This window comes from Orycteropus afer, unplaced genomic scaffold, assembly GCF_000298275.1.
Source record: "Orycteropus afer afer isolate SDZICR_OR568_19922 unplaced genomic scaffold, OryAfe1.0 scaffold00637, whole genome shotgun sequence".
NCBI lineage: Eukaryota > Metazoa > Chordata > Mammalia > Tubulidentata > Orycteropodidae > Orycteropus > Orycteropus afer.
Genome location: NW_006922224.1, coordinates 1,223,789 through 1,242,504, shown reverse-complemented (window position 1 = coordinate 1,242,504; position 18,716 = coordinate 1,223,789). Strand labels below are relative to the sequence as shown.

At 42.1% G+C, this 18,716-nt stretch overlaps 1 protein-coding gene across 1 annotated transcript in view; it reads right to left on the bottom strand.

Moving 5' to 3' along the window:
* The window catches only part of LOC103210666 (dedicator of cytokinesis protein 8), a 249,080-nt gene that overhangs the window by 109,143 nt on the left and 121,221 nt on the right, over positions 1–18,716 (bottom strand). The window contains exons 23-26 of the mRNA XM_007956577.1: positions 17,725–17,820; positions 10,108–10,257; positions 7,054–7,167; positions 6,279–6,434 (exon numbers count right to left, since the gene is read on the bottom strand). Of these exons, the coding sequence (XP_007954768.1) occupies positions 6,279–6,434; positions 7,054–7,167; positions 10,108–10,257; positions 17,725–17,820 (516 nt within the window). The remainder of the gene's footprint in view (positions 1–6,278; positions 6,435–7,053; positions 7,168–10,107; positions 10,258–17,724; positions 17,821–18,716) is intronic.

Below are 18,716 nucleotides of genomic sequence, written 5' to 3'. Positions count from 1 at the left end.
TTTACCCCTTTTTCCTGCTCTTCTGGCCTGCTACTATGGACCCTTGTATTTACCTAATTATTTTTAATGTCCTGTAGAAGTTGGGGCCTAGGGAAGCTACCCGGGGAAAAATTGCTCTACAAATTAGACAGGGCACCTCCATCAAAGGTTTGCTTCTAAACATTCATATAAGTGTTACTTTTCTTAGCTTGTCAAGAAAAAGACTTGGTAGAAATACACTCTCTATTCAACAGGCTAAAAGAGCACTTCGTTGCTAAATGAAAAGTTGGCTGTTCAAACCACCAGCAGCTCCCTGAGAGATGTGGCAGTCTGTTTCTGAAAAGATTACAGTCTTAGAAACCCTACTCTGTCCTATGAGGTCACTATAAAAATTGACTCAACACCAACAGACCATTTGATTAATTTATAACGAGATCTTTTTAGTATTTCAAGAACTAACATATCTGGAATGTGTTCCAAGATAGTCCCAACTTACACTGAATTCATTCTGTAACAGTTTCAACAGGAAGCTCTAGAATAGTCCAAAGATAAAATATCTACATTTTAAAAAATGCTAGATTAGTTTGGAATCAATATGAAGGAACCCAAATTTTCATAAATGTTATAGTACTGGGATCTAGGAAGAGGGAAATGAGCACAGGAAGTGAAAGTAGAGAGATGAGCAATGCCAGATTGAGGAAAATAGCTACCACTTGTCTGTCACACTGGGGTGGCTCACATGTGGCTGTGATGCTGGAAGCTATGCTACCAACATTTCAAATACTAGCAGGGCCATCGTGAAAGACAGGTCTCAGTGGAACATCCAGACTAAGACAAAGCATGAAGACAGGCCTGGAGACCTACTTCTGAAAATTAGCCCAGGAAAACTGAACAGATCATAAAAGAATATTGCCCATTGCAGAGCTGGAAGACAAATCCCCTTGTGACTGCAACAATGGACTCAAACAAACCAACAATCATGACGATGGTGCAAGACTAGGCAACATTCCATTCCATTGTACACGGAGTCACCATGAGTCAGAGCCAACTCAATGGCCGCTAACAACAAAAACAAGGAAAATATGTGATTTTTTGAGGCTCTGCTAAATGTTCATAGTGCTTGAGGATTCCTTGTTCTAATTGGCCTCAGTGGGGCCTGTATCTGTGTAAGGAAGCAATTGCTTACCTCATACACTATTAATTGTTGTTGATAGGTACCACTGAGTCAGTCCTAACAAATAGCGACCCTATTTACAACAGAACGAAACACTGCCCAGTCCAGCACCATCCTCACAATCATTGCAATGCTTGAGCCCTTGTTGCAGCCACTGTGTCAATCTATCTCATTGAGTGCCTTCCCCTTTTTCACTGATCCTCCACTTTCCACATCATGATATCCTTTTCCAGGAACTGGTGTCTTGTACCAAAGTATGAAAGATGAAGTCTGGCCATTCTCACTTCTAAAGAACATTCTGGCTATACTTTCTCCAAGATAAATTTATTCATTCTTCTAGCAGTCCATGGTACCTTCAATATTCTTTGCCAACATCACAATTAAATTGCATCAATTATTCTGCGGTCCTTCTTATTCACTGTCCAGCTCTCTTACACATACGAAACTACTGAAAATAGCATGGATTTGGTCAGGCACACTTTACTCTTCAAAGTGACATCTTTGCTCTTTAACACTTTAAAGAGGTCCTTTGCAGCATATTTGCCCAATGCAATACGTCATATGATTTCTTGACTGCTGCTTCCATGGACATTGACTGTGATTGTGTTAGACTGAGTTCTCTAGAGAAGCAAAACCAGCAAAGCTTATATAGAGAGAGAGAAAGAGAAATTTATCTTAGGAAAATGGCTCACACACTTATAGAAGCTGGCAAGTCCCAAGTTCTTGGATCAAACGTCAAGCTGGAGGCTTTTCCCAACTCATACAGCTGCAGGGGCTGATGAACTCAAGGCTGGCAGGCAGTATACTGGCTGTTGACTCCAACGAATGACGAATCCAAGATCTCCAGGCCGAATGGTGGATTGTTCGCTCACGGACAGTGGTAGGCAGCACAACAGGATCCCAATCCACAGAAAAGTGTCTCTTTTCCCAGGATGTCCATAAATATACTGGAAGCAGGCCACTCCACTAGGGAAACTCCCTTTCAATGGACTGACTGCTCAAAACATATACATCTGACCCCATCATGGGAACAACCCACACCAGAACTGCTTAAACTACACAGAATTGTGGTCCAGCCAAGTTGACACACAGTTCCAACTATCACAGTGATCCTAAGTAAAATGAAATCTTTGACAACATTAATCTTTTCTCCCATTTATCAAGATACTGTTTATTGGTTCAGTTGTGGGGATTTTTGTTTTCTTTATGTTGAGGTGCAATTCATACTGAAGGCTGTAGTCTTTAATCTTAATCAGTAAATGCTTCAAGTCTTCTTCATTTTCATCAAGCAAAGTTGTGTCATTGGCATTTTGCAGGTTGTTCATGATTCTTCATTCGATCCTGATGCCATGATTTTCTTCATATAACCCAGCTGCTCTAATTATTTGCTCAGCATACAGATTGAATAAGTATGGTGAAAGGATACAACCCTGATGTACACTTTTCTTGATTTTAAACCATGTATTAACACCCATGGAAGCAGCAGTCAGGAAATCAGAATTGCACTGGGAAAATCTGCTGCAAAAGACCTCTATGAAGTGTTCAGATGTCACTTTGAAGATTAAAGTGTGGCATGGTATTTTCAATCACTTCATATGCATGTGGAAGATGGACAATGAATAAGGAAGACCAAGGAAGAGTTGATGCCTTTGAACAGTGGTGTTTGCAAAGAATATGGAAAATATCCTGGACTGCCCAAAGAACAAACAAATCTGTCCTGGAAGAAGTACAGCTGGAGTGCTCCATGAAAGCAAAAATAGCCAGACTTCATCTCGCCTACTTTGGTCATATTGTCAGAAGGGACCATTCCGTGGAGAACGATATCATGCTAGGTAAAGTGGAGGGTCAGCCAAAAAGGGGAAGGCCCCCAACAAGATGCGTTGAAACAGTGGCTGCAACAATGGGCTCAGGTGTAGCAAGGATTGTGAGGCTGGAGCAGGACCAGGCAGTATTTCATTCTGTTGTACATGTGGTCACTATGAGTCGGAATCAACTCAATGGCACCTAAAAACAAGAACAATATTCTCTTGTTCTGTTTGAATGACTGCCTCTTAGTCTATATAAAGGTTCCTCATGAGCACAATTAAGTATTCTGGAATCCCATTCTTTGCAATGTTGTCCATAATTATGGATATGATTCACATAGTCAAATGCCTTTCTGTAGTCGATAAAACACAGGTAAATATCTTTCCAGTGTTCTTTTCTTTCAGTCAAAATCCATGTAGCATCAGCAATGATATCCCTCATTCTATGTCCTCTTCTGAATATGGCTTGAATTTCTGGTAGTTCCCTGTGATAGTTAAGGTTGTGTGTCAACTTGGCTGGGCCTGGTTGACTGGTTGGGCAGCTGGTGGTAGTTATCCCCCATGATGAGTCTGGCAATCAGCTCCACGGTGGGATCTACCACAAGCAGCTGAGTAGCTGCTGTAGGGATGTGATCTGTTTCCTGTATATAAGCAGCAGCTTTGGGAATGGTCTATAGCATTTTGGCGCACTTGACCCTGCATGTAGCTGAGTCTTCATTCAGTAGCCTGCCATGCTCTACTGATCTTGTTACTTTCAGTGGACTTGAATTAACGGCCTGCCATGTGGTTTCTACTTCAATAGTGATACTGCCTCGGAAACCCAAGAAGCAGACACCATGAGTCGGATCCGACTTGACTGCAGTGAGTTTGGTTTTTGGTTTTTTGGTGTGGTTTGGTAATATTGAGACTGTGCCTTTTTACTTGTTGACCTTGCAGGCATCAGCTAGCTGCCTGAGTGAAGAAAGCCTCCAGCTTCAGTGGGCCAGGAACCAGAGGCAGAGCTGAAGCCAAGGTCAAGGGGTTTTCACACAGCCCCTACAGCCCGGCACTCCAAAACTGTAAGAGAATAAACTCCTGTTTGTTAAAGCCATCTCATTTGTGGTATATTCTTGTCAGAGTGGCACTAGGTAACCAAAACATTCCCTATCAATGTACTGCTACAATAGATTTTGAATTAACTTTAGCAAAATTTTACTTGCATGTGATATTAATGAGATCGTTTGATAATTTCCACCTTCTGTTGGATCACATTTCTTTGGAATGGGCACAAATATGGATCTCTTCCAGTCTGTTGGCCAGGTAGCTATCTTCCAAATTTCTTGGTGTAAACAAGTGAGTGCCTCTAGTGCTGCATCCATTTGTTGAAACATCTCAGTGGGTATTCCAACAATTCCTGGAACCTTATTTTTTGCAAATTCCTTCAGTGCCCCTTGGTCTTCCTTCAATATCATTGGTTCTTGATCATACGCTACCTCCTGAAGTGGATGAACATCAACCAGTTCCTGTAGGTACAGTGTATTCCTTTCATCTCCTTTTGATGCTCCTGCATTGTTCAGTATTTTACCTGTAGAATCCATCAACATAGCAACTCGAGGCTTGAATTTTTTCTCCAAATTTTTAAGCTTCAAAAATGTGGAGTGTGTTCTTCCTTTTTGATTTTCCATCTCTAGGTCTTTGCACATTTCATCGTAATACTTTACTTTGTCTTCTCGAGGTGTCCTTTGAAATCTTCTGTTCAGTTCTTTTATTTCAGCATTTCTTCCATTTGCTTTACCTACTTTACATTGAAGAGCAAGTTTGAGTTTCTTCTGACATTCATTTTGGTCTTTTCTTCATTTTCTATCTTTCTAATGATCATTTACTCTCTTCATGTACAATGTTCTTGATGTGATCCTACAACTCATTTGTCTTCCATCATTGGTGTTCAATGCATGAAATCTATTCTTCAGATGGTCTCTAAATTCAGGTGGGATATCATCAAGGTAATATTTTGGCTCTCATGGACTTGTTTCAATTGTCTTCAGCTTCAACTTGAACTTGCATATGAGCAATTAATAGTCTGTTCCACAGTCTGCTCCTGGCCTTATTTTGGCTGAAGATACTGAGCTTCTACATCACCTCTTTCCACAAATGTAGTTGATCTGATTCCTGTGTATTCCATCTGGTGAAGTCCACCTGTATAAGCACCATTTATGTTGTTAACAAAAGGTATTTGCAATGAATAAGTCATTGATCTTGCAAAATTCTATCATGCAATCTGTAGCACCATTTCTATCCTCAAGACCGTATTTTCCAACTACCCAGTGATTCTTCTTTGTTGCCAGCTTTCACATTCCAATCACCAATAATTATCTTGATGGCATGATTGGTCAATTTCAGACTGCAGAAGTTGGTAAAAGTCTTAATTTCTTCACCTTTGACTTTAGTGGTTTGTGCATAAATTTGAATAATAGTAGTAGTAACTGACCTTCCTTTTAGGTATATGGATATTATGCTATCACTGAGAGCATTGAACTTCAGGATAGATCTTGAAATATTCTTTTTGATGATAAATGCAGCACCATTCCTCTTCAAATTGTCATTGTCGGCATAACAGATCATATGATTGTCTGATTCAAAATGGCTAATATCAGTCCATTTCAGCTCACTAATGCCTAGGATATTGACTTTATGCGTTCCACATCATTTTTGACAACTTCCAATTTTCCTAGATTCATACTCTGTATAGTCCACATTCTTATTATTAATGGATGTTTGCAGCTGTTTCTTCCCATTTTGAGTCATACCCCATGAGCAAATGGAGGTCCTGAAAGCTTTACTCCATCATTAAGGTCGACTCTACTTTGAGGCAACAGCTCTTCCCAAGTCTTATTTTGAGTGCCTTCCAACCTGAGGAGTTCATCTTCCTACACTGTATATTAGACAGTGTTTCCCTACTATCTATAAGGTTTTCAGTGGCCATTTTTTTTTTCCAGAAGTGGACCTGGCCATGTCCTTCTCCCTATTCTCTCTTAGTCCAGAAGCTCTGCTGAAACCTGTCCACCATGGGTAGCCCTGCTGATACTTGAAATACCAGTGACATAGCTTTCATCATCACAGCAACACGCAAACCACCATAGCTATGACAAGCTGACAGATGAGTGGTAGATATTACTAGTTAAGATGGGGCAATTTCAGGGTCTGATCTTGTCTATATATGCCTCAATTGATCTGGTGTGAATAGCTTGAATTTTCTTCTAATCAGTAAGACCAACCTTGATAGGAGATGAATGAGTTAAGGTGAGCTAGTTACGTGACACAGCTCTCTGTTAGCTGGTTACCTGAGAAGATATGGAAGGGCAGGGTGATGCTGGTGCAGTGTCAGTGTTCATAAAGAAGAGATTCAGGCTGAGGTAATGTTCATGGCTGCAGAGGACCCTCAGGAATCCCAGCCGCATAGAAATGAGCGTTGGAAGGTTACTGAGCTTGGCTGATAGCTGGGAAGACAAATGAGAAGAGTAAAAAAGCAAGTGTTAGCATGTGAATGGAGCTGTGGTTGAAAGACACAAAAATTCATGCTCTCTCCAGAGGAAGGCAGTCCATTTAACAAAAAGCATTGGGACAGTGCAACAAATGGTCAATAGCACTACAGGGAAGACTGGCAAGTTCCATCCATTACTGTTCCCTTGATTCTTCTAGCCTCACAGCTGTCTAAAATGAGGCATCCCACCTGACCCCTCCTGTCACCAAATCTACAATGCCATGATGAACCCATGTCCAAAGTGAACTTGGGGGTACATCTTCAGTATAACATAATGTGGGGTGAAGGACCTAGCTTTACCCTAAGTAAGATGGTTTTAGGAGCCCTGTGGTGCAGTAGTTAAATGCTTGGCTACTAACTGTAAGGTTGGCAGTTCAAACCCACCAGCCTCTCCATGGGAGAAAGATGAGGCAATCTGTTTCTGTAAAGATTTACAGCTTTGAAAACCCTATGGGGCAGTTCTACCCTGTCTTATAGGATCGCTGTGAGTTGGAATTGACTTGATAGCACATCATGGTGATGAGCATCACAACAGAGAAAAAGGAACACAATGGTGCCCCTGGAGGTACACCCACCTGATTGCAGTAATGCTTGACAAGGTTAAACACAAAGCCACGATCCATGAGGGAAAGGAGGTCGTACAAGAAGAAGGCCAGGCTGATATTGATCTTTTCTGCCTGTTCATTTTCCTTAAAAACAAGCAGACAGACAGATACACCCAAATCATTTTGTGTAACACCCAAGACATGGCCTCCCTGGTCCCTTGTGGGCAAGGCAGGAGAGGCAGGTCCTATTATTTCAGCCCCTGTTCCTCTGGGTGATGCTGGGCAAAGCAGGTGACCTTTCTAACCATTGTCCCTATGGGTGACACTAGGCAAAGCAGGTGACCTTTCTAACCATCAGGTCTTCCCTTCTGCAGAATGTTAGCAAATAGAATGTAGCCCTTGTTAGCATGGGGTTGGCCTCTGACTCACAGAGGAAGGAAACCCTGACCTGTCCTGCGCAATCCCCATGTTCAGTTGTGGATCAGACCATTGTGATCTGCAGGACTGTCACCGGCTGATTTTTGTAAGTAGATCACCAGGCCTGTATTCCTAGTCCATCTTAGCCTGGGAGCTCTGCTGAAACCTGCTCAGCATCATAGCAACACAGCAGCCTCCACTGGCTGATGGGTGGGAGCTACACATGGGGTGCACTGGACAGGAATCACACCCAGGTCTGCTCCACAGAAGGTGAGAATTCTACCACTGAGTTCCCACTGCCCCCAACATGCATGGGGTTGAATCAGATAATCCCTTACCTACTGTTAATATTTAGGTGCATTCCTTCAGGTTGTTTTTCTTTTACTACAGGCACATTTCTATGTATATAGCCTGTCTCATTGTGTATATACAGTGTTAGGTCCTGTATTTTTTTCATTCACCATTATATTGTGAACGTGTTGTTGTTGTTGTTATGTGCCATTGAGTCGGACCCGACTCATAGTGACCCCTCCTTGGGTTTCCGAGGCAGTATCACTACGGAAGTAGAATGCCCCATCTTCCTTCCAAGGAGTGGCTTGTAGGTTTGAACCGTCAGCCTTCCAGTTAGCAGTCAAGTGCCTTAGGCACTATGCTACCAGAGCTCCCATATTGTGAACATATTCCTGCATTATTAAAATATCTTCTAAACCAGTGTTTCATGGCTGCCTAATACTTTGTCCTGTGGCTTTACCATAATTTATTTCATTCTGGTAACTAGTGTTTTTGCAAAACTCGCTTGAAATGGATGCACCTTACTTGAAATGGATGTACCATCTTCAGTGAGCTAGATTCTTCATTTATAAGGATTGTTGCTGAAAATCCCATCAAGATAAGAGAGGCAGTTTTTACCTAAATATTTTTTTCCAAGTGGGCATCATTCCCAGTGCAAAAGAGGTCAGAGTCGTTCATGTACAGTGAACTCTTGCTTGAATCAGCCCGGGGTTTTTTTTTTTTTTTAACTCCTTCAGTGCTCATATTTAAGAGGGATTGTGTGCACTTCAGAGCAACTGGGGATTCGCTTTTCATGTTTATGTCCCTTATTCTAGAATGACAAATCAGTTTCCTCCGACACTACTGAAAATATAACTTGACAATATTTTCATCTTCATGCACAGTTTGCAAATTCAGGCCAAGCTGACCAGCCACGGGGAGGGGTGGAGGCCTTGGGGAAAGGCTTCTGTGGCCCCAATGGGGGACAAGTCCTCCACACTCAGCATCAGCTATGTGGGCCACTTCACCTGGGTCATCTCCATAATTGGCTGAAAATTCTGGGCTTGGGATCTCCAATTCTGGCTTTGCTGCTGGCTTTGGCTGCTGGCTGTGGGGAGAAAATGTACTGACCTCACTGTGCCTCATTTTTCATGCCTACAGAAATGCAGATACCATCCCTGTTGTGACTGAAACTTTGCCGGGAGAGAGAACCAAACGGAGATCATCTCCCAAGCACTTGGTACCGTACGTGGTTGTCATTAGCTGCCATGGAGTCAGTCCCTGACTCATGGTGACCTCATGCACAATGGAATGAAATGGTGCCTGGCTCTGTGCTACCCCTTGATTGGTTTGGGATTGGGCTGTTGTGATCCATAAGGGTTTTATTGGCTGATGTTTGGAAGATCATCAGGCCTTTCTTCCTAGTCTATCTTAGTCTAGAAGCTCCACTGAAACCTGTTCAGCATCACAGGAACACACAAGCCTCCACTGACAAACAGGTGAGGGCTGAGTGTGAGGTGCACTGGCTGGGAATCAAACCCAGGTCTCCCACATGGAAGGTGAGAATTCTACCACTGAACCACTAATGTCCACGCTGTATGAATTCTTAATAAGGATAAAAGTATTAATAATAAACACTGCTGTCTAAAATTTTAGTTTTAACTTTTAAAACATTTTTCTGTTTCATTTCATATATTTTTTAACTTTTTATTTTGAAACAATTTCAAACTCACAGAAAATAATGCAAGAATAGTACAAAAAACTCCTATATACCTTTTAACCAGATTCATTGGTACTTGACACCTTGCTACATTTGGAGTCCTAGGGGGTACAAAGGGCCTCAGCTGTTAACCAAAAGGTTGGACGTTGGGATCCACCCAGAGGTACGTTGGAAGAAAGGCCTAGTGATCTACTTCTCAAAAATCAGCCACTGAAGACCCTGTGGGACACAGTTCTGCTCTGACACGCATGGGGCCGCCATGAGTCAGAGTCAACTCAATGGCAACTATACCAGAGTGCCCATCCATGTATTGCGTATACATACACACACACATACACACACACAGGAATTACATTTTTTCTGAATCATTTGAAAGCAGATTGCAAATATCATGCCCATTTATCTCTCAGTATTTTAGGGTGTGTTTCCTAAGAATGAGAACATTCTCTCCCACACCTACTTTGGTACAATAATTAAAACTCTAGTCCATACTGTAATTCCTTTGTAGCCCTGCTTCCACACAGGATCCAGTCCAATGATACACACAGCATGTAGATGTCACACAGTTACATTTAATTGCTGTTTTAAACTAATGCTTATTTCTCTCTGATTATGAAAGTAACACGTGCTCAGCTTACACCACTGAGAAGGTAAAGAGTAAAACCTGCAGTTGTTACCTTCTGAGGTTTTACCAGAAGGGCCGCAATCTCTGAGGTGACCACATTCACAATAGTCGTTATGTCATCTTTGAAACGGTCAGAAAAGCGTGTCCTCCGAAAACTGTCCCTTTTGTCTGTGTTGTGTACATACTGGGCCATGCTTTTCACCTGCAGGAAAGGGTGGGGAATGTCAACATGAAAACTGGTGAACCACTTGTATGATGTGGACGATGGCACAGACTTAAGGAAAAGCTCATTCCCCAAGGCCTTTCTAACGCGGAGTTGTCCCAGGGGCTGGCCAAACGGGCTCCAGGGTGGAGCATGCTCCTGACACATGGATGGTTACCATGGTGGCCTTGGAAGAAGAGATGGGGAGGCTGTTCTCTCCTTGACCCCAATTCATGGGACTCCTTTCTTGCTGCCAACAAAGCCAGGGAGCCCAATGCATTAACTCCAGTGTCAGCAGATACCCCTTCTCTCTACATCCGGGAAGGCAGACCTCGTCAGCTCCATACCCACCAAGGCTTCCCTATACCGTAGCTCAGAACAGGAGACTGAGGACAGTCTGTTTACGGTACTGTGGCTCATGTGGACTGAAGCCCTTTCTGTCCTTAAAGCTACAGTAAGGAGAAGAAGGGATGCATGTTCCTCCTGTCTTGAGTGCTAAGTTGAGCACCAGTTTTCCAAAGGAAAAAATAATTATACAGTTTGCAACAGAGTTATTTTCTGCTTCTATAAATTTTAGCTCTATTCTGGGTTGGGAATGATTTTGTTGGCTAGCTAGAAAGCTAAAGACTATTTAGAACATTGCTTCTGGGGAAGATTATGTTTTGAGTTCTGTTAGGGGCTGAACTGTGTTCTCCCAAAATATGTATTGGAATCCTAACACATATATCTATGGATATAATATAATATAATGTAATAACCTGCCATAATGAAATCTAATGCTATGTTAATGAGGCCATACCTGAGTAGGGTGATCTTGAACCCAATTACTTCTGAGTTATGAAAAAAGCAGGTTAGACACAGAGAAGCAAGCACACACAGGGGGTGACACAGGTCATGGGAGGATCCTCTCCAAGCCAAGGATCCAAGGAACACTGGGCTGATGACAGGGAAGGAATCAACATGGCTAAGACTGTGATTTAGACTTCTATCCTCCAGAACTGTGGGAAAATAAATTTCTGCTCTTTAAATTCACTCACCTGTGGTATTTCTATTATAGAGCCCAAACCCCATTGCCATTGGGTCGATTCCAACTCACAGCAACTCCACAGGACAGAGTAGAACTGCCCCACAGGGTTTCAAGGGCTGTAAATCTTTATGGAAGCAGACTGCCACATCTTTCCCCTTCAGAGCAACTGGTGGGTTCGAATGGCTGACCTTTCGATTAGTAGCTGAGAGCTGAATCTTTATCACAGGTGACCTTCAGTTGGTTCTAGCTCATAGCGAGTTGGAGAACAGAACTCAGCATAACAGAACAAAATGCTGCCCGGTCTCACACTATCCTCAAGTTGTTGCCATATTTGCAAACACTGTTGCAGCCACTGTGTCGATGAATCTCACTGACGGTCTTCCTCTTTTTTGCTGACTCTCTACCTTACCAAGCATGTTGTCCTTTTCCAGGGACTGGTTATACCTCATAACATGCCTAAAGTATGTGAGAAAAAGTCTTGCCACTCTCACTTCCAAGAAGCTTTCTGGCTGTACTTCTTCCAAGACAGATTTGTTCATTCTTCTGGCAGTCCAGTATATTTAAGATTCTTTGTCAACACCATAATTCAAAGGGATCAATTCTCCTTCAGTCTTCCTTTTTCACTGTCCAACTTTCACATTCATGTAAGGTGACTGAAAATACTATGGCTTGGTCAGGTGTACCCTAGTCCTCAAGGTGACAACTTTGCTTTTTAACACTTTAAGAGTTCCTTTGCAGCAGATTTGTTCAATGCAGTGTCGTTGTTGTTGTTAGGTGTCATCGAGTCAGCTCCGACTCATAGTGACCCTATGTACAACAGAATGAAATACTGTTCCTGCGCCAGTCTCACAGTCCTTGCTATACTTGAGTGCACCATTGCAGCCACTGTGTCAATCCCTCTTTTTGAGGGCCTTCCCCTTCCTCGCTGACTCTCCACTTTACCAAGCATGATATGCTACTCCAGGGAATGGTCCCTTCTGACAATATGACTAATGTAGATGAGACAAAGTGTGGCCATTCTTGCTTCCAAGGAGCATTCTGGCTGCACTTCTTCCAGGACAGATCTGTCAGTTCTTCTGGCAGTCCATGGTATTTTTACAATTCTTCACCAATACCACAATTCAAAAGCATCAACTCTTCTTTAGTCTTCCTTATTCACTGCCCAGCTTTTACATGCCTATGAGGTGAATGGAAACACCACAGCTTGGGTTACCAAAAACCAAACCCACTGCCATTGAGTCATTTCTGACTCATAGTGACCCCTCCTTGGGTTTCCAAGGCAGTATCTCTATGGAAGTAGATTACCCAATCTTTCCTCAGAGCAGTTCAACTGGCAGGTTTGAAGCGCCAGGCTTCTGGTTAGCAGTCAAATGCCTTAGGCACTACACCACCAGAGCTCCCACAGCTTGGGTTAGGTGCACCTTAATGTTCAAAGAGACATCTTTGCTCTTCAGCACTTTAAAGAGATGTGCAGCAGATGTGACCAGTGCAATATGTCGTCTGATTTCTTGATTGTTACTTCCATTTATGTTGATTGTGGAGCCAAGTAATGTGAAATCTTTGACAACTTCCATCTTTTCTCCATTTATTGTGATTTTCATTTTCTTTATGTTGAGGTATAATCCATACTGCAGACTGTAGTCTTTAATCTTCATCAGTAAGTGCTTCAAGTCATCTTCACTTGCTGCAAGCAAGGTTGTGTCATCTGCATATTGCAAGTTGTTAATGATGTAGCATAATAATTGATGTAATCGATACTGATGTAGCATTCCTCTTCATATAGTCCAGGTTCTCGGATACTGATTAAACAAGCATGCAGATTGAACAAGTGTAGGGAAAGGATACAATACTGACACACTCCCTTCCTGATTTTAAACCATGCAGTATGCCCTTGTTCTGTTTGAATGACAGCCTCCTCGTCTATGTACAGGTTCCTTAAGAGGACAATTAAGTGTTCTGGAATTCCCATTACTCTTATTGTTATAATTTGTTATGATCCACACAATTAAATGTTTTTGCATAGTCAATAAAACACAAGTAAACATCTTTCTAGTATTCTCTGCTTTGAGCCAAGATCCATCTGACATCAGCAATGACATCCCTCATTCCACATCCTCTTCTGAATCCAGCTTGCATTTCTGGAAGTTCTCTGTCCGTATACTGTTGCAACCATTTTTGAATTATCTTCAGCAAGATTTTACTTGCATTTGTTATTAATGATTGTGGTAGTTAAGTTTTTGTATCAACTTGGCTAGGCCTGGTTGTGTGGCTGAACAGCTCGATGTAGCATTTCCCATGATGAGACTGGTAATCAACTCCATGGTGGAATCTACTGTGAGCAGCTGAGTAGCTGCCTTTGGGTATGTGGTCTTCTTCCTGTATATAAGGAGAAGCCTTGGGAACAGTCTCTAGCTTATGGCACACTTGAACCCTGCATGTAGCCGTGTTGTTGTTCAGCAACCTGCCATGCTCTGCTGACCTTGGGACTTTCAATGGACTTGAATTAATGGCCTGCCATGTGGTTTGGTAACATCAGGACTGTGTCTTTTTACTTGTCAACCTTGGGCTTGTCAGCCTCAACACCCAGCAGCTGAGTAAAGAAGAGCCTCCAGCTTCAGTAGGCCAGGAGTAGGAAGCAGAACTGAAGCCCAAGGTTGAGGGGCTTTCACCCAGTCCCTAGAGCCTGGCACTTTGAATTCAGACTTAAAGTCTCCAAATTGTAAGAATAAACCCCTGTTTGTTAAGGCCATCCCATTTGTGGTATATTCTTGTCAGAGAGGCACTAGGGTAAGCAGAACATTGATATTGTTAAATAATTTCCACATTCTGTTAGATCACCTTTCTTTGGAATGGATACAAATATGGATCTCTTCCAGTGAGTTGGCTAGGTACCTGTCTTCCAAATTTCTTGGCATAGATGAGTGAGTGTCTCCAGTGCAGTATGTTTGTTGAAACATCTCAATGGGTATTCCATCAATTCCCAGAGCCTTGTTTTTTTGCCAATTCCTTCAGTTTCAACTTCTTCCTTCAATACCACTGGTCCTTGACCATATGCCACCTCCTGAAATAGATGAACATCGACCAATTCTTTTTGGTACAGTAACTCTGTGTATTCTTTCTATCTTCTTTCAATGTTTCCCGCATCATTCAATATTTTGCCCATTGAATTTTTCAATATTGCAACTTGAGGCTTGAATTTTTTCTTGTTTTCAGCTTGAGAACTGCTGAATGTGTTCTTCCCTTTTGGTTTTCTAACTCCATGTCTTTGCATACTTCATTACAATAATGGACTTTGTCTTCTTGAGCAGCTCTTTGAAATATTCTGTTCAGTTTTTTTTATTTTGCCATTTCTTCCATTTGCTTTGTTGTTGTTGTTGATATGTGCCGTCGAGTCGGACCCGACTCATAGCGAGCCCTCCTTGGGTTTCTGAGGCGGTATCACCATGGAGGTAGATTGCCCAAACTTCCTTCCGAGGAGTGGCTGGTGGATTTGAACTGCCGGCCTTCTGGTTAGCAGTCAAGTGCCTTAGGCACTATACTTCCATTTGCTTTAGCTACTCTATATTCAAGAGCAGGTTTCAGAGTCTCTTCTGCCAGTCACTTTTTTTTTTTCTTCCTTTCCTGTCTTTTTAGTGTCCTTTTTCTTTCTTTATGGATGATGTTCTTGATGTCATCCCACAAGTACTCTGGTTTTTGGTCATTGGTGCAATGTGTTAAATCTATTTCTTCAGATAGCCTCTAAATTCAGATGGGATACAATCAAGATCATATTTTGACTTTTGTGGGCTTGTTTTAATAGCCTTCAGTCTCAACTTGAACTTGCATATAAGCACTTGATGCTCTGCTCCACAGTCAGCTCCTGACCTTGTTTTGGCTGAAGATACCGAGCTTCCTTATCACCTTTCCACAGGTGTAGTTGATCTGATTCCTGTGTGTGCTACATGGCAAAGTTCATGTGTATAGCTTCCGTTTCTGTTGTTGAAAAAAGGTATTTTTAATGAATAAGTCACTGGTCTTGCAAAATGCTATCATGCGATCTCCGGCGTCATCTCTATCACCAAGGCTATATTTTTCAACTACAGGTAATTCTTCTTTGTTTCCAACTTTTGCATTCCAATCACCAGTAATAATACATCATGATTGCATGCTTGGTCAGTTTCAGATTGCAGAAGTTGATAAAAATCTTCAATTTCCTCATCTTTGGCTTTGGTGATTGGTGCATAACTTTAAATAATAATGGTATTAACTGGTCTTCCTTGTAGGCATGTGGATATTATCCTATCACTTGCAGCACTGTACTTCAGGGTAGATCTTGAAACATTTTTTGTGTTGATGAATGCCACACCATTCCTCTTCAATTTGTCATTCCAAGTATAGATCAAATGGTTGTCTGATTCAAAATGGACAAAACCAGTTCATTTCAGCTCATTAATACCTAGGATATAATCTTTATGCATTTCATTTCATTTTTTATAACTTCAAATTTTCCTACATTCATACTTCATACATTCCACATTCTGATTATTAATAGACGATTGCAGCTGTTTCTTCCCATTTTGAGTTGTGCCACATCAGCAAATGGAGGCCTCAAAAATGTTACTCCATCCATGTCATTAAGGTTGACTCTACTTTGAGGAGACAGCTTTTTCCCAGTTGTATTTTGAGTGCCTTCTGACCTGATGGGCTCATCTTCTGGCACTATGTTGGACAATGTTTCCAGGCTATTCAGAAAGTTTTCCAGTAATATATAAGACACTGTTTCACTGCTATTCAATGCAATTGTGTTGTTTGATTTGTTGACTGCTATTTCCATAGGCGTTGATTGTTGATCTAAGTAAAATTAAATCCTTAACAACTTCAATCTTTTCTCCATTTATCATGATGTTGCTTATTAGGCCAGTTGTGAGAAGGCTAGGCTTTTCAAACTCAAAGCCTTTTTCAGATTCTCCACCCTCTACCCCCCTCTTAGTTTGCTAGCACTGCTAAAATAGAAATACCTTAAGCAGGTGGCTTTAACAAACAGAATTTATTTTCTCACAGTTCAGGAAGATAAGAGTCCAAATTCAGGGCACCAGCTCTAGGGGAAGGCTTCCTCTCTCTGTTGGCTCTCATGGAAGGTCCTTGTTCCTTGGCTCCTTGGTGATCTTCATGTGGCCTGGCACCTCTCTTCCCCCATCTCTGCTTGCTCTCTTGTTTGTTTAATCTCTTTTATATCTCAAACGACATCGACTTAAGACACACCCTGTGCTCATAGGTCTCATTAACATAATAAAGAAAACCCATTCCCAAATGGGATCCTAACCACAGTTCTAGGGGTTAGGATTTACAGTACATTTTGGGGACATAGTTCCATCCATAGCAGGCAGCAATGAGGGCTTTGAGGGTGGACCTGTCTATTCTCTGCCAACTGATCTCTGCCAGTGCCTCCCATTGGCCAATCCCAACCAGAAGCTAGAGTGCAAGGGGTTTGGTGATGCTGTTTATAGTCAGTTTCTCAGGGCTCCAAGTTAGACAGAGAAGACAAAAGTTACATTCAAGGGGTGGGTGATGGCAAGTGGAAAGTACCCTCACAAGGCAATTGATGTCAGGCAGGCCTGACTCCTCCACACATTTTTCATAAGTATCTGCTTCACTGATGCTCAGAAAGCTCTTTAAAAACCAAAACAGCTTTTCCCCCAAGGAACTTGAAGAGAAAGAAACCACAGCCACCTGGGCTTGTCCAATAATCTGGGCGGTTTCACACCCTTCCATTGTGTTCTTGCCCAAGTGTTAATGAGCTGTCATTTTAGCCTGAAAGCTAGGGAACTGTGTACATTGACAGGAAACCACCAGACATTCAAGTTGAATTTAAAAAAGGGTGTGTCTTATTCCCAGTCCACTGGAAATAATTTTTTTAACTTTATTGTGATAAAATTTATATAACAAGAAATTTGCCATTTTAACCATTTTTAAGTGTACAATTCAGTAACATTAATTACATTTACTACATTGTGCAACCATCACCACTATTTATGAGAGTTTTCCATCACCCCAAACAGAAACTCAGTACCTGCTGAAAAGTTTTAAAGAGGGCGAGGCGGGGGGTATTGACATTATGTGTTTTATCCTGGCTGCCCTATGCAGAATGAACAGGGAGGGGCAAGAATGGATGAAGTTGGGGAAAAAGAAAGCACAAGAGACCAGATGGTGACTTGGCTAAGTGGGAAGTGGTAAAGACAGTGAGAGGTGACAGGCTGGGCTTTAAAGGCAGAATCAGTAAGAGTTGCTGAAAGATAGATGAGGGGTGAGTGGATGTTAGATTCAAGGGATGAGCCCAGGTTTGCAGTAGGAGCAACTCATTGGACAAAGTTAGTTCCTGAACAAGTAAGCTTCCCTGCACCTCTAAACAATGTGCTTTTCATGTTCAACAGAGACCAGATATAAACCAGCAAGAGTCTCACCAGCAGCTCAAAGAAGAACCAGGCGTACTTGAAGACGGTCTCCCTTACCATCCCGGTGCTGACCACCATCTGCAGGGCAAGCTCCTCATGGAAATGCTGAAGGACAAGCACAAAAACCAGTATGTGAGGACAAGTGTGGTAAGTAACCAGCACCCCCTTTCTTCTCACCAGCTGTAATAGCCTGGCGACTCCTGAGTGGTACAGACAGTTAACGTGTTCACTGGTGCAATATGTCAGGAAAACCAGCCATTGAAACCCCTGTAGAACACAATTCTGCTCTGACACACAAAGGGCATGATGAGTCAGAGTCAACTGATGGCCACTGGTTTTTATGTGTGTGTTTTTAACCCCTACAAAACCTAGAATAAATGTGATGTTGTAGTTAGGTGCTGTGGAGGCAGCTATGACTCTTTGAGACCCTGTGCACAACAGAACAAAACACTGCCCTGTCCTGTGCCATCCTCACAATCCTTGCTATGCTTGAGGCCATTGTTGCAGCCACTGTGTCAATCCACTTTGTTGATAGTCTTCCCCTTTTTCGCTGACCCTCTACTTTATGCATGATGTCCTTCTCCAGGGAATGGTCCCTTCTGACAACATGACCAAAGTAGGTGAGATGAAGTCTGGCCATTGTCATTTCCAGGAGAATTCAGCTGCACTTCTTCTGGAACAGATTTGTTCATTTTTCTGGTAGTCCTTGGTACTTTCAGTGTTCTTCACCAACACCACAATTCAAAGGCATCAACTCTTCTTCGGTCTTCCTTATTCATTGCCCAGCTTTCATGTGCACATGAGGCGACTGAAAATACCCTGGCTTGGGTTAGGTGAACCTTAATTTTCAAAGTGATGTCTTTGTTCCTTAACAATTTAGAGAGGTCTTTTGCAGATTTGCCCAGTGCAATATGACATTTGATTTCGTGACTGCTGCTTCCTGGGTGTTGATTGTAGATCAAGTGCAACGAAATCCTTGACAGCTTGAATCTTTTCTCCAT